Here is a 25,726-nt window from a genome sequence, read left to right as displayed (position 1 = left end):
CCCGACCCCCATCCCCATCCCCATCCCGACCCCGGTTCTGACTCCGCTAATCCGTGTCCCGCTCCCCCATCCTGCCCGCCCAGGGCCCTCGAGCTTCCCCCGCCCCGTTGTAAGGAAGAACGAGAGGACGCACGTGGACGTCAAAATAGTTTTATACAGATATTTGATCTCGGTATACAGGTAAAAAACAGGCGGCGGCGGCTGAGGGCAGAGCCCGGCCCAGCCCCGCGCCGCCCCCTCCCCTCCCGCTGCCAGGAAAGGGCGATTCAAGTCCCTTTGAAAATGTACATTTGAAGGCACAAGTGCACGGAGCGACAGCGACAGGGACGGGGCCCGCGGGGACCGGCTCCTCGGCCCGGGGCGCGGATGGACGGACAGACGGACGCACCGAGGGCACGGGGAGCCGCTCCTGCCTTCCCGAAGTGCCCAGGAACAGCCCTAGCGCTGGCGAAGCTCCGAGCACGGATCTGGAGCCAGAGCCAGGCACCGCCCTTGGTCCTGCTGTGTAGAAAAGTCTCATACGTTTGCAAAACATCTCAAATCCACGCACCTTAAATATACACACCTACTCCCGGCTAATTCCGAAATGCGCTCTGGGGAAAAGGGCCAGTTCCTAACAGGACTTATTGCTACAGGGACAAAGCAGGGCCAGCTCTGTCCATTATCTGCTGCCAGAGCAAGCAAAGCCCAAACAGAGCCCTAAGAGCCATTTGCAAACTCGACTTTAAATAAAACCTACTGTGTCTGTTGTTAAAGGAGGAACAGTTCAGAGATGAGGCAGGATTAATGCTACTTTGTGCTGGTGTCCTACAGCCTGTTACACGTGGAAAAGGGACAAAAAGGGACCAAACCCCATCCCCTGCTCAGCACAATGAGCTGGGAACAGGCACACAGATGTTCATGGCTCCTGCACAAGGCAACCAGAGCAGTTCTTTCCCAGCAGATGTGGGACAGGAGCTTAGGGAATGCCCAGGCTCCTCTCCCTGTTCCCAGCACACCTCCCCAGCCACACCTTGTGTTTCTTGCAATAGAACGTCCTGTGGAACAGGGAAGGAGGTACACTGGTGTCTGAGGGTTCTCTCTGTCCCTGCACAGAACCAGCTGAGATGATGACCATGGCACCACAGCCACAGGCACGTGGTTCTGGAAGGGCATTTCCACAGGTAGAGGTGAAGAACAGCTTCTTCCCCAGGTGACATGGCCCAAGAGCCTTCAGTGGGGCTGTTCCCCCAGAAGAGACCAGGTCAGAGCCCTGCAGAGCAGACCCCGTACGATTTTTGGGTGCAACCCAGCCCCCCCCCCCACCATAGATACCACATGCAGGTTTCACCAGTGAACATCCCCAGGCCTCTGGAGGACAGAGCAGCTCAGGGCAAACTCGAGGCCTAAGGCTTCTGCAGCCCAGAAATCAGGTCAGTGGGGCAAGAATTAGAAAATGAGCAGCAAGAAAATAAGTGCCTATTCTAATCCCAGCCTTCTGCTTCTGCAGAAAGCACAGAACATCAGAGTTACATAAAGGCTTTGGAAATCAAGCGTTTCAACCATTCTTTCCTTCTGGACATCCCTTCTATTCCCCACAAATCCCATGTGCCTTGGGGATGTGTGCTGCAGCTCCTCTTTCCAACCTCCTGCCAAGTGCTACCACAACAGAATTTGGCTGCTTTTCCCTTCTCCCTCAGCACAGTTCAGCCCTCCCTCACTCCTTGCACCACAGCTGCAGCCACACATACAGGTGGAGCTCCTGCTCCACACTCCAGGGATGCTGCAGGAGCAGAACAGAGCCAAGCCAGCAGGAAATTTGCTGCCTGCCATCACCAGTGATTAAATGGTACTAAGTGGACAGTGGCAAATGGTGCAAGTTTTCTTCAGAATTTAGCACCAAAGTTGGGCCATGGATACTCCCATGACCTCTCCCTGCTGCTCCATTAAGCTTAAATATAAAGCAGTGGTCAGATTCCACTGTTTCCTCCTGAACAGTGGTGGATTTGAGCAAAACTGATAAAAGTTTTCTACAGATTAGTGAATCCATTTGCTTAGAACAACCTTCCAGCTGCTCTTTCAGACACTGAACTATTGGAACATGAACATGAGACCCCAAAGCCAAGCCTATGACACAAACAAAACACAACCAGGGTGGATGGGGATAAAGTTTCTTTGCTCCCCAGAAGTCAGGAGCAGCAGCATGGCAGAGCTGGCAGGCACTGGAGCTCTGTCAGAGTTCACTGAAGCTCTGACTTTCTCCAGCTCACATCAACAGTGATGTCATCTCCCCCAGCCTTCAGGATGCCAAGTCATTCCCTGAAACTAGTGACACGTTAGAGGTGCTCCACAACCATGAGAGGTGCAGATCACAGCAGGCCACAGCAACCCACGGTGGGAAAAGCTCCAAGGGAACAGCTGAGAATCAAAGGGGTTTTTTGGGGGGTTTTTTTGGGGCTTTTTCTGAGGGCTGCTCTGCAGAATGTGGAGCCACTTGAAGGATTTGGCTTCCCCCAAGCATGTAGTGGAAAACATGAAATCAAAACAGGTTTCTCACCCTTTTCTGGAGTGTTGTGACCACGACTCCATGCAGGTCCTGGAGCACTTCCCCACCATCTGCTCCCTGTGCTGAGATGCTGGGGAAATGCTAAGAGCTCTGCTGGCCACCCTGTTAAAGCTGCCTTTCAAACCACATCATATAAACCTCCAGATCTTGACCCAAAAATGTAACAAACCATGTCCTTATCTCAGAAACAGCCTCCAGCACCCACTAAGTGCCTGTACACAGGAAGAGAGCAAACAGAGGGAAGTTGGGAGCTGCCACCCACCCCTCTGGAGGACACATCCTGAAGCTAACATTTCAAAACTGAACCACAGGGATCGCCCCCCACCACCAGGTCTGGTCCACGGGAACCTCCTTTCCTGCCCTGGAGGTGTCAGTGTTTGCTGGAGTACAGTGTTTCTTCCTCAGTGTCTGTTTCATCCTGGAATTCGTGGCTCAGGAGGGATTTCTTGGAGCCAGTGGACATCATGCGGATTTCGTCCTCATAGTCGTCGTGGTGCTGCCGGAGGCGGTGGAAGCCATCCTTGTGTCTGTTGGACTTGATGGAGCACACACACCAGATGATACAGGCAGTGAGCACCAGGGCAGACATGCTTGCACCTGCCAGAGAGAGGACACCAAAGGTAATGCCATGTTCCCCCATGCCAGAGGTTCCCAGGCTTGCCAGCATCCCTCCTCCCTCCTACAGTCACAACCACTTCCTTCACTTCATTGTGATCCTGCTCCTTTCTCCTAGGCCATGGAGGAAAGGAGAACTGCTCCCAGAACAGGACACACTCCATTTTCTGTGCCTGAAATCTAGGAGATTATCACTAAGCTGCACTACAGACCACTGGGTCTAAACTCCCACACACCCCTCCTCAGCAGCTGCCACCTTGACAAAATAAAATAATCTCTTTATGCTTACCTGGTGTCACACCACCCAAAAAAGCCTTGAAGAAGCAAGATCTAGCTCCCAGCTATGCACACAAGCTTTCCCCATTCCAAACATCTCAAAGTACATTTTGGACCCTCCAAATCCCTGCAAAACACTCTGCTTCCTCCCTTCCTCCCACCAAGCAGAACCAAGGGCTGTTGGACCAGTTTGCAAGGACAAGAGTGTGTTCAGAAGGGAAAGCAGGAGATGGCTTAAGCCTGCAGGCTGCTTTCCCAGTTCAGTGGAGCATCTCTGTCAGCATGAACTGGTACAGAAAGCAAAGCTCAAAGCTTTGATAAAAAGCATCACTGTACCTGCAACAGTTATAACCAGCTCCCTTGGCAGTCCAAAAATCCTGTTTTCTGTGTCAAATATTATGAACACAGAGCTGGGTGCATCATCACGTACAAAGACCTGCAGAAAGACACGAGAGGTTAGATCATCTCAGAGCTTGGGGATCCAGACAAGAGAGACACTTGTCATCTGCCTGGTCCTGCCCTGGTCGAAGAAAGGTGCCATGGAAAGAAAAGGTACTCTGAAAACAACCCTGCTGTGCTGGGAAGTTGTTCTCCATCCATTCTGTCAAGGCAGAAAACAGCTCCTGATGGCACATAATCAGCAGCTAAACACAGGCACAACCAGGCAGAGCCCAAACAGGGAAGTTTTTATGTGACAGGGAAAGGGGGAATAACTCCAACACGGGCATTCACGTACCTTGACATGTTTCTGCTGGTACCCACTGGCTATTGCATCAATGCTGTGAAAACCTGGAGCCAGGAGCACGTGGAAATAGCCACCTTCTTTAGTGTAGACCCTCAAGCCTTCATTTAGAACAATGGCAGCTTTAGAAATTGCCCTGCCACTCTTGTCTTGGACAATGCCGTGCACTCCCTTATGGACCTGAAATAAAGCATTTCAAGCACTTTACGTTCAGATCCAAGCTTATGGTGCCTCTGTAACTAAAATGGGACCTATTTTCCCTCTAAAACACAGCTCACTCTCCATCCCTGACCCTCACAATAAATAACAGAGCAAGGCAACACAGCACAGATGTTTAACTCTTGTGTCAACACTTGCCGTGGTCACTTGCTGCCTCTGCTCAATCCATTCCTCATACAGCCTAAATCATGAACATCTGTAATTACACAGCACCAACAAAACCACAAAGACTCTCCATGCTGTTTCTCTTCCTCTCCCCCTCCCCACCACTTTATTCCCCGCCAGAATTTCCTCCCTCAGACTGCAGCTCACCTCCACAAGCATGCTAAGGAGAGATTTCCTGTGGTCTGCCCACAGGCCAGGAAGCTGTCCAGCACTGGGGAAGTAGCAGCAGCCTGTATAAACAGTGATCTCAGGACAATGACCAAATGTCACGCTGAAATCCTGCAAAGAACAAAACCACAGTTACAAGAAAAGCGGTATTAAAGAAATCTTTGCAAAGTGCAGCTGGAGGTGGGGAAGTTTTGCTCAGACATCAGGACAAATACGCTTTTTATTGGTTGTTTAGCAGAGATGAAAAGCCCTGTGCCATGCAGCAGTACCTTCATACTTCCCAGGTGAGTGTGCCATTCTGAGCCACGGATCACTCCACCAGGAATATTCTCATCTGTGAGAGCAAAAACACAGCTGTCAGCCAGAGCTGGCCCAGCAGAGTCTGCCACGAGCTGACAGGGGGTTAAAGGATTCAACCCAACATACCTGACTTATTTGGACAGCCTGGCTGGCCCAAATGCATCACTGGGTGGTTGTTTGCATACAGAGATGCCAAATGCTTTAGTGTTTCTTTGTTCTCCACTGCAATGAGAAAAGTGAGACTTTGAGCATGCAACTCTCATTCCCTGCAGGGGCAGATTCCCATTTTAACCCCATGATCCTGTACTAAATGGTGACTCACATTGTTTCAGGAGCATTCCTATTTCCTCTAACAATGAGGGGCAGTATCAAAAGCAGACTTTATACCGGCTCTGGCAGAGGAAAGGTTGAAATATTGTTGTAGGCATAGAAATGGTATATGTTCTGATCCCTAGCTGAACCCTGTGAGGTTTTATAGCTTTACTTACAGACTGTCAACTCCACACACAAAGGGCTGAACACAAAGGAGGCTACAGAACACCATGAGCACAAAAAGCTCTTACAGCACGTGGTCACATGAACCTCTGCAGAGACAGCCCAAGGGGAACCAGGCAATTGGTCACACCTGACTGTGTTGGCTTGTCATAGGGGTAAGTGACAAGCAGAGATCCTCCATCCAGAGCAACAGAGAGGCTGAAATCCTGCTTCAGTATCAAGTTCTCCATGATGGCTTTGGTCTCAGGTTCTCGTGCTGCTGAGTACCGGGTGTAATTGCCTATAAATCAGAACAACAAACAGAAAAGGGAACTAAGAATAGTTTAAGAGGTGTTTGAGAGGTCAGATGTACATCCTTTATGTCTGAAATTAGGTCTGCTGTGTGTATTAAAAGGCATCTGTTTCATCTCAGCAGATGCACCTGACTGATAAGTAAAGCATAAAGCACCCAGTCCAGACTATCTGTGGGGGGAATTCATCTGCAAAGCTAAATGCAGCTTCCCCAAGCTATTTCCTTTTGTGTTCCAGAGGCTATTTTGTGTGTTTGCTCACAACAATGTCACAGAATTGACATTTTCTTAAGGAAGGAGTTGGGATGATCCCAGCCAAACTTGGGCAGAGAACATTTCCTTCTCAGGAAGGGTGGGCTGATACAGTGCTATGGATACAGTTACATGGAAACCAGAAAAGCATGAAAAAAGGAGACTGTTTCTGGGGAGCATGAACAGAGGGCATTTTTTCCAGAGATGAAAGAAATCCATTAAGAGTAAAAACACGTCAGGTATTATCTGACCTCTCCGATTCCTAAATAACTCTGCTTTGTTTCTTGCACATAAGAGACTGCAAATTGCTGTCTGTAAAGAGGATCCAAGCTTTGGAAGTTTCCCAGCAGCTGTGCTGCCTGGAGCAGTGCCTTCTTTACAGGCAGACCCTGCAACCCAACGACTCCACCCAACCATGGGGCAGCTGCTTTACTTGTGAAATCTGTGTCCAGATCTCTGCCATGAGCATTGGTCTGGCCTATCATCGAGGTGCAGCCTCTCTCCTGCGCGATCTCGCGTCCGTCTGGGTTCAGGGAAGGCACAATCACAATCCGTGTCCGGTCTATCAGCTGAGCAAAAGGAGAAACAGCACAAAGTGCAATTAGTAGGGTTCATTTGCCTGGATCTGAACCTAAGAACTGCAGTTTGAGGTTCCCACTCGTCCCATGGATCACACACAGAATTACACATTCCATTACACAGAATCACCGCAAGCCCCCAAGGCAGTTTTGGCAAAAGGAGTCTCTCCCAGTGAGCACTGTCGTCTCAGGATACAGCTGGAAGGCTCCAAGGAGGTCTTTTGATTGGCCTCTCACCTTTGTAACAGCAGCATTCTTCTTGTAGTTCATGCAAAGGAATTCTGCCAGTGTCAGGAGCAGCTCTGTCCCAACGGGAGCATTTCCATGAATACCGGCAACAAAGCGGATCTTGGGCTCCTCAGGCTCGGACTCGTTGGGCTTGTTGGAGATTTCAAGGGACCAGATCTGACGGAACTCAACACTCTGACCCAAACTGCCAAGAGATGGGAAATGGGAGTGTCAGCTCAGCAACAGAGCTGCAACTCCAGCCTGACCTCCTGGAGAAATCCCGGTGTGGAAAGGAACTGCTGCCAGCCTCCAGCGGAAGGCTGCAAAGGCAAGAGAAACACAACCACATCAGGGGGGCAGATTTGCAGCAGCACTGAACAGAATTCACTCTGAACATCAGTTTGAACACCAGCATCGGGGTAAGGGTGTGTCCAGGTCCAGATGCACAGAATATCCAATATTCCATACATCTCCATACAGCCTATGAGATGACAATAAGTGTGGAACTGCTGGATCCTCTGTGCTGCCAGTGGTGGGTTTTGTTTTTTCCTTCAGAGCAGGATACATCTGGACATCAGACTAATTTATAGAGCAGGACAAAAGAGGCCTGTTCCCAGTAATGCAGGAGCTGTTGCTACAGCCATGCCGTTAAGTTGGCAAACTGAGTGCAGGGAAAGCAGGGAACAGGCTCAGGGCTGATGCAACTGCAGGGACAATAGAGGCTACAGATCAGCAAAGCAGCCTTGGCACCAGCAGGGACAGCACATGAGCACATTGTGCCTGGTTACAACAAGCAAATGAGGCCCTGGGACAAAGGGATTTGTGCTTTCTAAAGCTGACAGAGGGTAAGTGCTACAGGTCACAAAGGAGAGCAGAGGATGGCAGCAGCTGGTCTTCTGCAGCAGGGCACAGACCTTGGCCGAGGGCAAGCTCACACAAAAGTGTCTTGGCCCTACTGAAATAAAATCTGGAGGCAGACAGTGAAAAAAGGCCATCTGAGATGTGTAAGTCAAATCTGGTCATTTTTGCTGGGGACTCTTCAGTAGGGTGTCAGAAAGGATTTAAAAAGCAGACAACACAGTATGGAGCAGAGAGATGTGCAGAAGTCTGGGATATCAGTGCTGGGAATACTGCCAGTCCCAAGCATCCCAAGGGAACTAAGTCAGGAAAAAGCACATGGATGCACGTGTGAGGCCCTGCAGCCATTGCCGTGCCATCATGTCCTTACACGTGGTGCTCCCTCCATCTCAGGGAGCACAGGGAAGGGAGGGATGAGCTCCCCATCTCTGCACTGTGTTCATGGCTAACAACTTCACAACATCCCTAGCCCAGGCTGCTGCTTTGTTTTCACCTGGTGAGATTTGTGATGTGTGGGTAGTTCAGGTAGAGGCCTCGGAGGAACTCGGAGAGGTCCTTGTAGGGCCGGTATCTGTACGGAGCCACATCCCTGGAGGAGGTGAGCAGGAGCCGCTCCAGACCATTCTCAGCAGAGAGATCTTTAATCAGGGTCTCAAACTCCTTCTCGTTGGGGTTGCTGGTGTCTGGGGTGTTCAAGACCAGCACCTTCCCCTCCTCCACTTTGCTGTCTGTCCGTGAAAGAGTGAAGTTGACCTGCACCCCACCTTTGCTGTCAACTTCCACCACCTTAGTGACTGGATCATACCTGCCCAGGGAAAAGAAGGTACAAGAAAACATCAGGCATGTGAAACCTTGGACAACAAGCCAGCCCTGTTCCTGACTACACACCCACATGGGAGTGCTACTGCTCCCCTGCCCACAGTGAGAAGCACCGAAATGAGGAGCAACAACAGCTCAAAAGGACATGGGAATGGCAGGAGGACAGGGAACAGCTCAGGGCCCAACATGGCATTGAGCTCCTTTTGGCTCAGGTGTTGCAGGGCATGACTGGCAACACAAGAGGTCAGGCTGCTTTAACGCAGAATTTTGGCAGTATTGACGTGATCAAGTCACTTCTGTGGGCAGCTGCCTGGAAAAGAATTTCCCCTAGAGACACCAAGTTATCCACTCCTAACAGGGGAAGACTGGGATTGTACACCAGTGCCAGGGGAGCAGTCTGACACCACAGTAGCCTCCCGCTGCTATCTCTGCACAGGCCAGACGGCAGGAGAAACGCCCATGCCTACGTGTGCTGTGGGCAGGCAGAGGTGATGGAATATTCCTGAGTGGGAAGTCAGTCATGCAGCTGTTTGCTCCTCGTGCTGGGGCTTGCTCACCCTCGGGCAGACGCTGTGATTTTGTACATCCCTGGGACCAGGAGGCGCCAGAAGTCTCCATCCTTGTAGGTGGTCACTGGGTGGTTGATGTCGGCCACGCTGATGGTGGCATTGAGGATGCCCCTCTTGTCCACAGCATCCAGCACAAAGCCCCAGACACCCTGGTGAACCTGCACAAAGGAGCTCTGCTGAGTGCCAGCCCTCACTCTGCCTCCCACCCCTCACATTTTCAGCATTCCCAGAGGAGCAAGATGATCCAAAAGGGTTCAGGTTAGACTGGCCAGCAGCTGGCGTGGACAAAGATCACCTGATGAGTACAATGAGCAATTGTTTGGCTCAGGGTGTCAGCATGGCGCTCTCTGCTCCACACCTTTGTTTGCACACCCCAGGTGTGCAGCACCAGCCCTACTCAGACAGGAACAGAATATAAAAGACATTCCAGCCTCAGGAAACCCAAGGTAGTGGTACATAAAAAGCCCCCACCTGCATCCTCTGGATGCTATTTCCATATAGATTTTTGGTATATTCAGAAGAGAGAGTAGTTGAGACAGGTTCTGATAGGGGTGATTTCTGTAGAGCAGGTACCCAGTTTGGCCAGGAAGCAGCATTTGCAGATCACCCTGTTCATTCTGGTTTGTCTAAAGCAAACCCCAGAAGGAGCTGAGGTCAGAGCACCTCACCTGTTTCATGAACTGCAGCAGTGACCGCCGGTTCTGTGCCCAGTACTTGGGCAGCTCCTCAGCTTTTGGGTATTTCACACAGCCCAGCTCAATGGTCACTTCAAAGCAGTTTGTATGTAAGTAATTCCAGTCTTGCATCCCACCTAAAACAAGAATGTAAAACAAGTTTTGACTTCTGAAGTACCATGGCTCAAAAAAAAAAAAAATCAGATAGTAGAGAAAGATGAAGTACAAACTTGAAGGGAAAAGCTTTTACACAGGGCAGGATTCAAGCTTCAAAGGGATGCCAAAGGGGCAGACAAGTAACCTTCCCTCTTGTAAATACCTTTCATGCTAATAAAGTGCTGTAAAATTCTATGAAACAGTTTTACTAATAGCCAGAGAAACTACACTATAAATTCCTTCCCCCAGGAATAACTTCATCAGGGTACATTATTTAAGAGGTTATAAAAGAAACCTGAGTCCCATTAATCTGAGCTGACCGATGCAGAGTTCCTGACTGGTCAGACTAAATCATTTAAGCTGCACATGCATTAACTTGAAGACAAACAGCACAGGAGATTTAAGGTGTCCTTTACCTGGAACGTTGTACCACTGAGCCCCGTTAGTGATGCCATGTAGGAAGTACTCAGTGGGGTACATATCCTTACAAGGGCTTCCCTGATACATCTTTGCATTTTCCTGTAAAACAAGATGTAACATGTGAAGGTGAGCCTGCACTCCACAGCCACAGGCACTCTTGTTCTCCCCTTAGTCACACATTCAGGGTTACCAACCACAGACGTGTGTCTGTATCGCTGCAGCACCGACTGCTCCCACACCCAACCCCAGTCCAGAGATATCCTTGCTCTCCTCCCAGCCCATGAACAGCATTTTCCACCACCCTTAAAAGTGCCTGCACAGAGCCCTCCCCCCTCACTGCCTGCAGACAGAGCATGCTGGGCATCACTCATGGAATGGGACCCTCCAGTAGGACCCTTCTGCTGCCCCTGCAACAGCAGGGGCTCACCCACAGAGCCTGCAACCACCTCTACCAGCTGCTCAGGAGGTTCCCTGGAAGCTGAAGAGGAGTTTCCCAGGAGTCAACCCAGCAGGATGTACCCATTTTCCTGTTAGAGCTTTACCTTGGAGTAGGCAAGTGCCAGCTTCTGGAACACAGCATCATCTGGGGATTTACTGTATATGGCTATTCCTTGTTCATCGTCATCGAAGGGGTAATTAACCACCAGAGAACCTGCAGGCAAAACAAGCTGTGGCTCATACTTGTGTGCTTTCCCAGTCATCCCTCAGCATAACAGGGGAAATTTTTCCCCAGCAAGTGCCAAGTCTTCTGTTTCTCAAGACTTGGCATTAAACAAAGCATTAAGCTCAGTGGATAGCAGACACAGAAGCACAGGAAGAGATAACACCACACCTCGTTGGGAAGGAGAACCAAAGCCACGACAACATCAAAGCTTTGGCTCTTACATGAAGGAGGGCTGAGCACAACCTCATAATAATTGCTTTCACAGAGAAGAGGAAGAAAGGGGAGGAATTTCCTAGAATATGCATGGTGCTTTTGACACAAATGATGCAGTTTTTCAGCCTTCTGGAGTTTACTGCTGAAGGTTTCCCCAAGGAAGCTGTACTAATAGCACCGTGAAACCCCAGACACCACTGCAGCTGGAGACCTGCCAGCCCCCTCACACCCACACACCAGACTTCTGCACTACAAACCAAACATGCTGGCAACAAAGCATCCACCTGCAAGTTACCACAGCTACAAGCCAGCAGACAAACTGTCTAGGGAGTAAGCTGTAATACACAGAGACTTAATTTAGAACACTCCAAAAGGAGAATTAAATTACTGCAAATTTCTTAGTTCTGCCATGCCACTCAAGGCAGGGAACCCTCAGGATTGCATTCACTCTATAAATGCTGTGAAGCCTTTAACAGCCACAGCTCTGTATCCCATTCCCAGACCATCTGCTGACAAGGGAGTCCATCCCCATCTCCCAGATGCTCCCCTTCAGAGAACTGGTTGGGATCTTCCCAGCAGCCGCCTCAACTCCCTACAAACACATTTGGGGACACGGTTTTCACCCTCTGTTTCCAGTTTCTGCTCCATCTTGCAGCACGAGAGCTCCTCAGTGCACACCTAGGACACTGTGGAGACATCCCTGCAAACTCCCATCTCACAAAGCCCAGCACAGAGGAAGGAGCTTGGTTTGGATGTGGTACCTCCGTGCAGGTTTGCTGAGAGCACAAACGGGTAAGACTTTAGCCAGGCCATGACAGCACGAGTTTCTGGCTGTGGAGGGTCTGTTACATGGACAAACTGATCTGGGAAGTTCCTGTTCAGGTCATAGTTGTTGCTGTTGTTTCTGCCAACAGTACCTCCTTCGTCTCCTGAAAATGAAACACAAGTTCAAGCTCACGCCCTGTGAAGAGGTTTCAACCTTTTATTACAGAGTTTACAAAAGTATCAGTTAGTGAAGAGAGCAGAGAGCACAGCAGTGCTGGTTCCCTGCACCCAGAAAGGGGCACCCAGGCCCTCCCCCGAGAGTGGCCTGCTCTGTGCAGCAGTGCCTGGGGGCCCGTCCCGTGGGTGTTTGCTCAGGCTCTCAGGGCAGTCAGATGAGCAAAGGCACTGAACCATGAACAATCTCTGCAGCCGGATGTCACGACCACAGAAACCTCAGAGCTCACCTTCTCAAACCAGCCAGACAAGTTCTTTGTTAAACCCAAGCAGAGCTCTGCTTCCAGAAAGGGATTCTGGACAGTCTCTGTTCTGCCAATCTGCAAGAGCCACGTAGTTCTAAGACTTCCCTGAAGGATGTTTTTGCCAGTTTTAACCTCATGATAAAAGTCTATGTTATCCTTGGACAAGTGCTCTGCAGACAGCCTGGCTCCCACACTGCACTTACTGACAGAGTGGACCAAAGCACAGCAAGCAAGAGCTGTGTCAAATACATGTCTTTTTTTAAAATAAGCCCTGGATTAGCCACAGACCATAAGGGGACCCAAACAGGGGCAGCTCACAGCACTGCTGAAGTATAAGAGCTCTCCCCAACAGCTTCCAGCATCCATCAATCAAGGTCCACCCACTCATCCCACAGCACACACCAAGTCCCTTCCCAGCCTCCCTGTGTGGAGAGCACTCCTGCTCCCACAAGGCTTCCAGATTTCCCAGGGATTCCATGAACCCAAAGGCTTGTCCTGAGAGCTAGAAACCCCACAGATATTGGCACAAACAGCAGTACCTTCCTGGGATTTCTCATAGCCATCAGGGTTCATAGATGGCATGATGTGGATCCGTGTGCTCTGGACCAAGTCAGTCACTTCAGGATCTGTGCCGAAGTTCTTGCAGAGGTACTCTATGAGGTTCAGGAGAAGCTCTCGCCCCACAACTTCATTCCCGTGCATGTTACCGATGTACTTGAACTCTGGCTCGCCTGCAGACACAGGGTCACACCACAGAGACAAATTATAACCACTATGTTACAGCCTGGAGACACCTCACCACCCCCTGAGCATTGCCCTTCCAGGCTTTGCTGGAGGGCATTTACCTAAAACTCACACTTCTGCTCCCACAACTCCAAAAACAACAATGTCTCAAAGAACTTTCTTGGCCCTTCTTCCCTAGAGCTCCATGACCAGCACAGATGTCCCCAGCAATGCTCTTTAACACAGTGCCACCCACTGCACTTGTACTTTCTATAAAAGATACAAGGAGCAGCTCAGTCTCTCAAGAGAGGAGCAAGCTCTACACTCCTTTTTGCTCTGCCTCTCCCAGTGTAAAGGGTCTGTCAGCTGCATTTGTGCCTCACTAAAATGGATTTCCCACATCACCTGCTTCGTGGACACCAGGGTTGTCAGAGATCTCCATGACGTAGAGCTCCCGCAGCTCCACAGACTTGCCCACGGAGTAGAGGCGGGTGATGTTGGGATACTCGTTAGCATAGCGCCGCAGGAAGATCTCCATGTCCGAGAAGTGGTGGTGGCGGAAGTCCATGGGTTGGATGGGTTGATGGACAGAGGTTGGATTTGGGGCCTCAGCCTGCACAGAGGTGGGGGTGATGGCAGTGACAGGGGAAGGCGCTGCCGTGAGCTGTGTGACATTAGGAGTTGGTGGCATCACAGTCGGCTGCAAGGAGAAGTTCACTTCTGTTGCATCTCCCTCCTTCACCTCGATGTTCTCTTTGGTCACTGGTGTGTAACTGTGGAAAAAACAACTGGCTTCAGCAAGAAGGCTCTGCAGAACAGAAGACAAAATTCCCTGCAGTCCCTCCATCACTCCAGACTACTCCCCCCAGCCCGAACGCACTGGGACATTAATGACTGAGATTCACAGGGACCGAGCTGATGGGACTCATCCCACTGCCACCAAACCCAGCTCCACTGCTGTCCTTGCATGGCTCAGCAGGGAAGAAGCCTCAGGTGTATCACAGAACTGGCCATGGGGCAAGTCACACATTCACACGCAGGCTTGGGACAACACAAACTCCTGTTGGGGTGACCCTATTCCACTTCCTTCCTTTGCACAAAGGATGCAATTTGATACAAGCAGTCAAACAGCAGTTGACAGAAATTCTGTGCACTCAACAGCACCCTGAGGGGTGCAAATACAGCTGCAGCTCTGACTGGAACCATTTACTGCTGCAGCTTCTAGCCAAGCCCCTTAAATACACAAGGTGTTTTCAACGGGGGGGAATCAAGAGAAGGAACAGGAGCAGTTGGCAGTGTGGGCACAAGCTGCCACAGAGACATTACCCCATCACAAAAGCCGTCACGTTGTAGGTCCCAGGCACCAGCAGCCGGTGGAAATCACCAAATTTCCCTGCTGTGATGTTATGAGCGATACCAGCAACGGCAATGGTCGCATTGTCCAGGCCAGCTCCTGTGATTGCATCCCTCACAAAGCCCTTCACGCCAATGTGGACCTGAGGGAAAAAAAGCAAGGGCCTGGCTGAAGGCAGGCAACATCAGGGGAACTGTATCCTCAGGCAGCAATGTCTCTGCATGACTTAGGCAGATCTGCACCAATCAGTCCCTCTAACACTGCACCCCACAAGGCTCCTCTCAGCAGAGCTCTGTCACGGGGCATGTGGGAGCTGTGGCAGAACCACAGAGAAACACAGCAGCTTTGTAGCCACCCACCTCCAAACAGCAGCTGCAGCATCTGTGTTACCTCACACAGCAAACAAAGCCAGGAGGGCACCTGAACACGGTGCTCCCAGCCCACCATGGACACACACAGGTTTCACAGCTGCCACACCCACACCCAGCCCAGCCCTCACTACCTTCTCAATGAAAGCCAGGAGAGATTCCCGGTTGTTCTCCCACTCCTTTGGAAGCTCAGAAGTTGGTGGGTATTTGCAGCAGGACAGCTCCAATGTGATCTCAAAGCAGTTGGCCCACACGTAGTTGTAATCCTGCATCCCACCTGAGAAAAGGAGGCAAAGACGTTCCAAGAGCAATGCACACACATCCCACCACGGGATGCTATTTCTCCTTGTCCTTCAGCCCCACATGGCATCTCCCCAGGATGCTGCCCCAGCTCCAGAGTGAGCAGCCTACGGAGAAAAGTCAGGTCAGATTATGATGACAGCCTATGCTGTAATTGGAACATTGGGCCATTCAGATCAGTCACAGCCAGCTCAAAGTAACAGTCCCTTTGTCTCACAGCTCCATCAGCTGAACTCTCTCAGCACAGCTCTTGGGAATTCATACAGGTTCATTTTACATTGCAGACACAACAAACCCAGTGTGCCAGGGCAGGTACACCAGACTCTGAACATTCCAGCAGCCAACTCCTTCCCTGTGCATTCCAAGCTACCTCAGATTTATGAGGTCTGCCTGCAAGAGAGGTTACTTCACTCAAAATGACTTTGAGGCCTTTGATCCAAAAAAACACCAGACTATCAACTTGGGAGTTGGCAGCTCAAATCTGCACACTGGAATCAGTTTCAAGGAACACACAATTGTTCTCCCAAAAGCCTCTTAGCAAAACTCTGGACAGGATGAGAACAATGCTTCCCCTTCTCTACTTCCTCAGCTGCTCTTTTCTTCCAACTCCTTATCCAAAGGTCTATACCTGAGAAAGGTCCACCTGGGAAAGTCTGAGAAACTTGTTCTTGGCCAAGTCACCAGCCTCCTCCCACGCTTCCTCTGTAAGGCAGCAGTTTCAAATCAATTTAAGGATGTTGCAACACCTGGAGAGTTTGTTAGCTTAGTGCTAAACCAGCCCAACCTCGGTGAGCACCAGGAAACAGGAGTGCACAGAGCTGTTTCCCAGTATTAAGTTCATTTTACTGTTTTTGCCCTTCAGAGAAACCACAGGCACTGCTATGAATCAAAAAGGTCCCCTTGTCCCAGCAAGTGTCCTGACCCCATTCACTGAAGTTTATATCCAACGCTCAGCAAGCAAAGCTGTTCCTCAAACAGGACTGAATCCTGCAGGACTTGATTACTGCAGGTATCAACACTCATGATCTGGAGCCCAGACTTGAGCGTGCTGACGAAGACTGCAAATGCTCAGCCCTCTAAACACTACTGGGAACTTTCAAGAGTAAAAAGGACATTCCAAAACACCCACGTCTGTGAAAGAGGTTTCAGAATCACCCTGCTAAACCCCACATGACAATAGCCAGATGACCACATGAAAGGATTGCTCCCACCACCCAATCAGGCAGTTGTGTCAGTAAGGAAGACACACCACGCTATGTTTTTTGTGTGCTGAAAATGTCTTCTGGCTCCCACAACCTTATTTAGTTATAACACAGGCAGACTTGTGTGTCACAGCCTTGGCCACCACTTCCTAGACAGCTCCATCCCAACCTGTACAGCAGCGCCTGCAACAAGAGCCCTGAGACCTCCACACCAACAGAACGACTCCCACCAGGGTCACCTGGATGCAGGGGCCCAGAATTTCCTCTGGATGAGCTGAGGGAGTTGAACTGACTCTCAGAAGTCCATCTCTCAGAGAACAGCAATGCATTTTCTCCACAGGAGGCAGACGCCAAGTCCAAGACAAGAAAAGCAGAGAGCTGTGGCAGATATCATGGCACCGGACTGCAAAGCCCCAGCAAAACGGTCTGTAAGAAATGCAAATTTTGTGCACCCATCCTTTGCTTGGCCCACTGAAGTGCTGCATTAGTGCTGTGCCAATAGAGCTCATTTAACTTGAGCGGTTTCCTAATCATTCACAAGCCCCTTGAAGTGAGGGACCCTTTGTGGCAGTGGCCAATTAACCAGCCAGAATGGATCAATACCCTGATGCAAACGCACTCCCTGGCATTGGCAGGGGCTGTGTTAATGCATGGTCAGCAACAGGGGGAAAACAGCAGCACTTGACCAAGCAGAGGAGGCCTCTAACAGAGGTGGTGGCCCAAAAGGTCAGGGACCACTGCCCTGAATTCAAGAGCCCCACTGCAGCTGGGTAAAGCAGGGATGGACTGACAGCATAAAGTAGGATTTAGAACTGGCCCCTGGGAAGATGTGAGGGATGGTATCACAACAAAGATGTCCCAGTTCCTCTCAGGTCTCCTGGGAGTGTGCTGCTAAGGGAACACGGAGCTTCCACTGAAACAAATCAAATGTCACTTGCAGCCAGAAGGAGTGCACAGGCTGACATCAAAACAGGAAAGAGACTTTTCTGTCCAGCAAAAGGGGGCCACAAAGTGTTGGAGGACTTTCCAACTCTCAAACTCCGTTCAGGGGGTTAGAGAAACAAGGCCTGTGAGTCTGATCCACCCCCAGCTTCATTCAGCTCCTGTTACCAGGCTCAGAACAGGCATGCACAGCAGGCTGCTCTCTCGCCAGTAAACACCACGCCGAGCGAAACGATCTGCCAGCCCATAACCATCTGCTCCTAGCAGGACGTTAATGCATTTGAAAACATCCATACGTAAACCAGGGCCATTATGAAACATATTTAGTGCTTCATCTGCCATTCAAGCAAATTTAGGACAGATGCTCACCCATAATAGAGCAGCAACAGACTAAATTAGAGCTTGCTACACCAATTCTGGTAAAACTGTCTCTTGGAGAAAGTAGTCCACTGCATTCTTGAAAATTTGGATTGTATCCACTGCACATATTTGGCCTTCACATGGCTCTTTTGCAGAGCAGGACAGTTATTTTTACAGCCTGTGGAGCTACATATTTTCCCACATACCATCTGCACAGCCTCCCGTGGCTGTGCAGAGACCCAGAGGGTAAAGAGAGACCTGTACTCAGCCTGCCATTAGCAGGGCGCTACAGTCATGGAGCAGAGGAGAAAATACACACCTGAGGTAGAAAACTGCCAGACTACAGTGCTTCTACTCTGTTTGGGTAATATCTGGGATAACCTGTTGGATTTACTTCAGCATTTTAATCATGGGGTGTCATTAGCCTGCACTGTGAAAAGCTTCAGCCTCCCCATGAGGCACCATTCCCCTTTTTGTTTAGTTTTGTTTAGCAGCTTAGTGTCACTGCAAGTCAGCCCCTGACTGGCAGTAGGTCACAAAAGTGCTCAGAACAAATCTCTCTCCTGCTCTGACCCACTCCCTGAGCATCAGGACTGCACTTCAGGCAGGGATACCAGACCTCCTGCAGCACAAACACTGCAGAGCTCACACTGACAGAGGGGCCTCTGCTCCCTGCCAAACTCAAACCAGGAGAATGCAGCTCTCCAGAGTCAAGCCTGAGGATCCAGATACCATAAATACTCCACGTGCCAGGAGAAGCCTGCCAGGCCAGCCAAGAAGGACTCTATTTTCAAACTGCACTATGCAGCAAACTAATTCCAGCTCTCACTGGAGCAGACATCAGCAGATAAGGAACCTGCAGCTAAGTTAAAGCAGAAAAACGGTCACGTCTGCTCTGCAGAGGGAGCAGATGGCACCAAGCAAGCTGGAGACATGACTCAATACACAGCTCAAGTTGCTGACTCTGCTCAGAACTGATTGTCTCATAGCACGGGACTGAGTGAGCACCAGCAGCAGCACCAAGCAAGCAGAGGAATGTTCTGGTCCATTAGTCTGAAACCATTAAACTCAGAGGAGGTGAGGTTTGGGCCTCCAACTGTAGCAGCTGCATGGCCCAGAGTAGCCCAGCCTTCTCTTCAAAGAGAAGGGCAGAGCCCTCCCAAAGGCTGCACCAGCACAGCACTGCCAAGCAGTTCATGATAGATGTGAAAAGAGGCCTTAGACACTCAAACCACCAAGCCAATACTGCTCTCAAGAAGAAAAAGAACTGCAGCAAGACTTTTATGAAAATACAAGCACATAAGTGCAGCAAATTGTGCATATCCCCAGAAAGACATGGCTGAGAGCTTCTACAAGAGCTCACTCTGTGGAAGTGCCTTCTGCCATGCCCAGGAAAGAAGCCACCACAGTGATGCCACACTGTTCTCAGCACTCATTTTAACTGCTCTGAGCTGGATGCCACTAAGAGCTGGTTGGAAGCTCAGTGTGGCTGGTAACCACAGCCAAAACAACCCAGTAAGCACAAAGGTAACCTAAATCCACTTTCAACCTGAGAAGTGCCTCCCAGTAGACACCAGAAACATCTCAAACACTTGGACATCAGAGAGTCAAGCTAGCAAGAAAATAACTTTTAGGAAGGGACTGCATGTAAAACAAATTTTCCAAGGCTGCCCACAAAACATGCTCATGCTGAATTTAGTTTTTGATCTAGAGGATCTTAACAACACAAAGTCAAAGCACATCCTGCCCACAGATAAGACGAGAGCGGTTTCTCAACTGCTCTCTGTACCCCAGCCCAACTTTGCATGTACTCCCTTGATCTGAACCAGCCACTTGGTAGTTAAAACCCCCAAAGGCTAAAAAGGAAGAGAAAGAGCATGCACACCAGAGATAGCCTCTAAAAAGCATCCCAGTCACCAACATGCTTATCTACAGCAGCTGGAATGCAGGAGCCAAATTCAGCTGTCTGGCAGAGATCCATCTTTGTGCACACTTGACCTTAGCAATTACTCTCATGGTTTGTACTTGCCACCTCAATCTGACACATGTAAGAGGCTGTTTGCAAACTCAAATGGAAGCTAATGGAGTCTGGCACCAGCATAAAATTGAACTGGTAACTCCAGGACAACGAATCCCGTGGCAGTTTGCTCTCCAGCATGTTTGATTTCACATGATAAAATGTGGCAGGAAAATTTCCACCTGTTGAAACACTATGTTCTCATTTCTTTGTTTTTACTGGCTTTAGTTCACTTGGAGCCTGCGGGAGTCTCTGCTGGCACAGCCTGATCTGGAGGCCTCGAGCACGTGCCCCGCACCGCTCACAGAACCGTGAGCTCTGGTTATCTACCTCTAGAGCTCAGCTCAGGGACTGGGATTTCCCCAGCCTCATTTCACCACACATTTCAATTCTGCAATCACTGGGAAAGGCCTCCTGATCCAAGCACGAGCCTCCGCAGTCCCTGGCACAGAGCTGAGCAACTCGGATGACTCAAAACAGCCTCTCCGATGGTTTTGCTGCTTCTGTCACACCACTTACAACTGATTCCCCTCTGCCTGCTGTTCATCCACTACTAAAAATGTTAAAAGCTGCAACCCCGAAGGGGTGAATCAACACAACATCAAACTACACGTGTGGTACTGGTCAGTTCACCTGTGATCATTTTACACAAATTCCCTGGCTCTGGGGGAGCTGCTCCAAAGGCTGCCGTCACCCTCAGCAATGCTCCACTCTACGAGTCCACATCAGTGCATCCTCCCTGCAATCTCTGCCCCTGAGTTGCCTACAGCCATCCGTGCTGAGCCCGAGATTGTGGCCTGTCACAGAGAAAGGGTTCATTTCTGCAGAGACTGGGTGCTGGAGGCTATTGGATAAACACAAACCACAGTGATGGCAGCACAGAGCAATCTGGTCTGCAGTTCACACCTTTTATTTCCTCTGAAAGGAAAATGGTGCCATTTCTTTGTCCTGCTGGTAGAGCAAAGGCAGCCTGGAAGGTTCACACACCAGTGCCACAGCCACCAACCAGGAGGATGAAAAAGTCATCCCTGCAGTGTAAAATGCTGCTCTCTGGGGTCAGGAGAGCACAGACCCAAAGCTCTGGAATAACTTTCCCCTCAGATCACACCCAACCCACTTCATTACAAGGACAGAAGACCTTAGAGCTGCAGTTAAACCTCCCAACTGAAGTGTTGGCCGATAACAACAGCCACCACAACAAGGCAGCACAGATCATCCAGGATATCCTGTTCCCTCACAAGCCAAGTCACCAGATTACACAAACTTTCCTCCTGCAGGACATCTCACAGCAGCAGAATGAACCTTGAGCCAGCAAACACGAGGGCTGGTGTGCTCAGCAACAGCTGGTAGAGAAAGAGATCAAACCGCATCTTATTTGAGCACAACACCTTATTTGCCCAGTGAAATCCAGGGGAATGATTCAGACACAGCTAAAAACCCAGCCTTCCTCTTCCAGCTCAGAGATGATGTGTTCAGGCCCTATAATGGACCCCTCTCCAGCCTTCCCAAGCAAGCTGGATGCAGGATTAACACAGGACTCTGCTGCAAAGCCCATGTTGCAGAAAGACACTGTCTTACTAGAAATTGTTAAGCTGTAAGCTCTGAAGGATAAACAACATTGGCTGTCACTGCTTGCTCAGCACTTCTGCCATCATCCCTCAGCCACAGCGCAAGGGAAGGCAGAGCAGCGAAGCAACACAACTTCTTGAGACCATTTTTGCAACTTTTTTGTTGTGTTCTCACCACAGAAGTTCCTGCCCTGTCTGGTGAGGCCGTGGCCGTACAACATCTGCCAAGGGGGCACAGCAATGGGATAACTTGGGAGCTCTCTTTTCCATGAGAGCTTCTCATCACATAAATTATTATTTAAATTTTCAACCAAACCAACACACACAGAGCAACCCACTGAGTGGCTGAGCCAGGCTAGTAACCTCCACCTGCACAGGTAGAGTGGTGGCACCAGGAGGTAATCTGTTCCTTTTCAGCTCACTTCTATATGCAGCTGCCTAATGGAGGGGTCAGGAGCTGTTCTAGAGGCTCCAGCAGGCCAAAATTCAGATGCCTTCTAGATCTCCCACACTGGTGGATGAGAACAGGTCATGCAGGCTGTCACCCTCCACACAGGTCTAAGAGTAGAGTAGTCCATGGAAAAGCTGCCAACCCCACTTCCAGCAAGAACTCCTTGGTTAGCTCAGACCACATATCTAAATTTCACATACTTTTACAGCAGGCTATTCTATAATCACAAAACTACAAATTCAGAGGTTAAAAGACTTCTCACAGAACACTGGCATTGCTTTAATACCTTTAAACAATAATTTCCTCTTTCCTGTATCAAAATTTAGCCACCATCAAGAGACCTACAAGAGTTCATTTGGCAAATGAAGCCTCCCACGTGCAGGACAATTCTCCACCACGTAAGGGGGTCAGGAAGAATCCTCCATTTTGCTGGGATCTCTTCCCTACAAACATCTCCCAAGCTGTTACTCATCAGCTGGTGTTCCCATGATGTTCTCTCTTCATTTCAAGCTGCTAGAAGACATTCAAAGCTAAAAATATCACTTAACCCACAGCCCCTTCCTCTATGACAAACACCACCAGTCTCAGGTGAGCACAGCTTACCTTCTACATCGTACCACTGGGCACCATTCGTGATGCCATCTGGGAAGGTCTCTCCCTCCTCTCCAGGGCAGTTGGGTTTGCCAGTTCTCATGATGGGGTGATGTGACGCATAAGCTTTTGCCAAATATCTGAAGACTTCATCATCAGCTGATTTACTGTAGACTCCTGTGGGCCTGTGCGTGGGAGAGTCATCGTAGGGGTAGCTTGCCACCACGGAGCCACCATGGAGATTGCCAGAGAGCAGAAACCTGGGGTTGGGAAGGAAAGGGAGAAAAAGTCATACTGGAAATATTTCAACAGGAAGTTTGCTACAGCAACCCAACCAGTTATTCTGCTGCTTTCCCACCCAAACCACGCTCTCAGGAGCCTCCAAACTCTATTTGGGATTAATGAGGCAAAATGCACACACTGGACGTGGAATCAACTGGACCCTGCTCCATCAGCCCTGTGCAGGGAGCACACCTGGAGCTGCAGCTACACCAAGGCTAAGTTAACAGACACACACCTGTCTGACACTGAGTCAGCTACTGTTGGACATGAAACCCTATCGTGGGAGACGTGTTCCAGCCTCCAACACAGCCAGCAGCATTGTCACAGGGACTGAACAGTGTCCAAGTGGGAGCACAGTGGGGAAATCTGCAGATTTTTGCAATAACCCAGCTCTCAGGGCTGGCTGAGTAGCTCCCCAAACTGACATCTGGCATTTCTGGAGATGGAACAAGTTTTTTGCTGCAGTCTAAGAGCAACCCCCAAACTCAGTGACACACAAGCAGTGCACAGCTCTTCATCAAGATGAGTACACCTGGTACGTGCAACAGAATCAACTCACAAATAAAATCTGGATGTGAGACAGAGCTGTTAAAATCCCAAGGCAGAAAATACAGCAGGGCATGCCCCATATCCCCTTTCAGTTTGATCACAGGCAGCACAAGCACTTAAACGAATCCCAAAGGTAATTGTCTCTGTTCTTCCTCTTCCCACCAAACACAGCACTGAGGGGGGAAAAGAGCTCTCCTGTGCATTTGCTCAAATGGGATTTGGTTTCCAAGCAGAGGTAATGTGACCAATACCTTTACCTTGCTTAAAATAGCGCACGTAAATTGCATTACACCCACTATCTCCCTTTTTAATCAAACAGTTCTGTTTACCCATTCATTTTTCTATCGGCAGTTATGTTAGTCTAACAATTACACCAGTATTAACTGGTGCTGCCAGGCAGAGGGACGCACAAAGCACCACGTTCTTCCTGTTTCACCCTGGCTGATAGCAAATCCCACCTCAGGTACTAAGAGAAAAAGATAAAATAAAAAGCTCAAGGTGTTTTCAAAATTATATAAAGAAAGCACATGAGTTTCCCTTGTAACTAATTTTGAGCTGAACCAACTCTGGAGGGATTTTAGTGCAAAGTGCTGCACCAGAGCTGTCCTAAAGGATTGTTAAGACAAGCAGTTACTGGTGAAGTTCCTGAAATTCCTCTGGAGCACCATCCCCATGGGCACTGCCATCCACCAAGTTTTAATAACGATCATTTGCTCATGTAAATTTTGTTTCCTAAACATGAGCAAACATTATATGATGCTGAAGGTTGTGTGCATTGGTTGGAGTCAACCAACAGCCCTGGAGTGCACTGTGGCCATCAGTAACCCCCTCTCCATCTCTTCCTATCCCTGTTCTGGGAAGAGGGCCACAGTTTGCATTGCTGCAGTGCATTGCTGCTTTCTCTGCAGTTTCCCACGGTTGGTTGCACTGACCTTTGTGGTCTGGACCTTACACAGTTCTCTGAAGAACACGTGGTAAATGAAGAATCAATGCCGAGCCTGGCCACTGCACTTTCTGGGGCTGCCCCTGACCCCCACATCAGAGCTGGGCTTTGAAGGCACCATCTCCCCTCCTGGACTGCCCCCACTCCAGGCACAGCAGCTTCCCACTGTGCTACCCCTTAGGATGGGGAGAGCCCGACAGGTCAGCATGGATGCTCGAGGCTCAGTCCCACGTGCTTCAACTGAACAGATGGGAAAGGTGGCTGTAGAAACAGGGCCTGTCTTTGGAAATGCTGCTGCATAGAGCATTATTTCTAAATCCAAGGAATTTTCCATGGAACAAAAAGATGAGGGGAAGGCCTATCCAACACAGTTTTATTCACGTGGTCGTACACAGACCAGCTGCATACTTAACCCCAAATATTTCCAGCATCCCACAGCTTGTGGAGAAAGCATTACTGGCCCTAAGAGCAAGACCCACGGACAAGTTCACAGTGAAGCAGGAGAGAAGTTTCCAGCCACAAGCTCGGGGAGATGGGACACATGCAGACGGCCATGGAGGCCAGAACATGTGGGCGGGTACAGGGCACAAGCTGTGCCCTGCGGGGCTAGTGCAGCTCCTCGGCAGGTGCACAAAACCTGCGGCCGCCAAATGCTCTCCCCAGCGCAGGATGGTCCCGGCTGCGATGAAGGGCCGACGCAGGGAGGCAGGCTGGGGATAAACAGGTGGGGAAATTACTTCTCCTTTCCCCCAGGCCCTGCCGGGAAACACCGGGAAGGGCTGGAAGCTGGCTGACACCCCCGGGGAGCGAAGCCAAGGGTCTCCGCTCCCCGGAGCGGCGCGCCGGGCAGTACTCACCTGTTGCGGCGCATCCAGTCGATGAGCGCTTGCACCTCGGGCACGGGCTCCAGGTTGGGCTCGGCGTCTCCGAACTGGTCGGGGAAGCTGCGGTTGAGGTCGCGGCCGTGGCTGTTCTCCCGGCCGCCCTCGGCGCCGCCGCCGCAGTTGCCTTCTTGGGCGCGCTCGAAGCCGTCGGGATTGAGGCTGGGCAGCAGGTACAGGTCGGTGGTGTTGAGCAGGCGGACGATGCGCTCGTCGCCGCCGGCCCAGCCCCGCACCAGCTCCCAGGCCAGGCGGAGCAGCAGCGGCCGTGCCAGCGGCTCGTCCCCGTGCATGTTCCCCACCAGCTTCACCTGCGGCCGCCCGGGCAGGGCAGCGCCGCCGGGAGGCTCGTCGGGGCGCTCGGGGCCCAGCCCGGCCGTGAGCCGCAGCACCCACAGCGGCCGATTCTCCACTGACTGCCCGATGCTGAAGAGCCGCACCAGGCCCGGGGGGGCCGCGGCCGCCAGCGCCCGCAGCGCCTCACCCAGCTCGGCCGAGTGCAGGTACCGCAGCGCCTCGCCGGGCGCCGCCGCCGCCGCCTCCGCTTTCTTGATGTGGGGGCTGCGGGCCGGGCTCTGCAGCGAGGGCAGCGGCGGCAGCAGCAGCGCGCAGAGGAGCGGCAGCAGTCCCGGCATCAGCCGGAGCCCCCGAGCCGCGCTCGCCATAGCCCCACGCACGCCCCGGTCCCGCCGCGCCGCGCCGGGT

At 50.7% G+C, this 25,726-nt stretch overlaps 1 protein-coding gene across 1 annotated transcript; it reads right to left on the bottom strand.

Annotated features, from left to right (window-relative positions):
• Positions 1–134: 134 nt before the first annotated feature.
• On the bottom strand, positions 135–25,726 carry CPD (carboxypeptidase D). Its single transcript, XM_042026264.1, has 21 exons — positions 24,998–25,726; positions 22,379–22,626; positions 15,070–15,212; positions 14,540–14,709; positions 13,619–13,986; positions 13,030–13,221; positions 12,008–12,175; positions 10,912–11,021; positions 10,366–10,468; positions 9,788–9,930; positions 9,108–9,277; positions 8,225–8,536; positions 6,883–7,078; positions 6,501–6,636; positions 5,656–5,805; positions 5,157–5,252; positions 5,000–5,064; positions 4,710–4,841; positions 4,173–4,358; positions 3,773–3,872; positions 135–3,142 (listed from the first exon to the last, which is right to left on the bottom strand). Exons 1-21 carry the CDS (start codon positions 25,684–25,686, stop codon positions 2,916–2,918), a joined length of 4,104 nt encoding a protein of 1,367 aa, XP_041882198.1. The 5' UTR covers positions 25,687–25,726; the 3' UTR covers positions 135–2,915.

This window comes from Corvus kubaryi, unplaced genomic scaffold (genome assembly GCF_017639235.1).
Source record: "Corvus kubaryi isolate FWS band 111438036 unplaced genomic scaffold, C.kubaryi_AGA036_p1.0 37284, whole genome shotgun sequence".
NCBI classification, from domain to species: Eukaryota; Metazoa; Chordata; class Aves; order Passeriformes; family Corvidae; genus Corvus; species Corvus kubaryi.
Note: the sequence above shows the minus strand (reverse complement) of the source record. Positions and strands in the feature narration are given on the sequence as shown.

Bases quoted from the DNA above. Each gene is read 5' to 3' on its own strand.
- CPD (XM_042026264.1), bottom strand. From the start codon at position 25,686: ATGGCGAGCGCGGCTCGGGGGCTCCGGCTGATGCCGGGACTGCTGCCG. The intron at 4,842-4,999 runs GTACTGCTGCAT...TGTTCTTTGCAG, and splicing joins CTCACCTGGGAAGTATGAAG to GATTTCAGCGTGACATTTGG. The intron at 3,143-3,772 runs GTACAGTGATGC...TCTCTCTGGCAG, and splicing joins GCTGGTTATAACTGTTGCAG to GTGCAAGCATGTCTGCCCTG.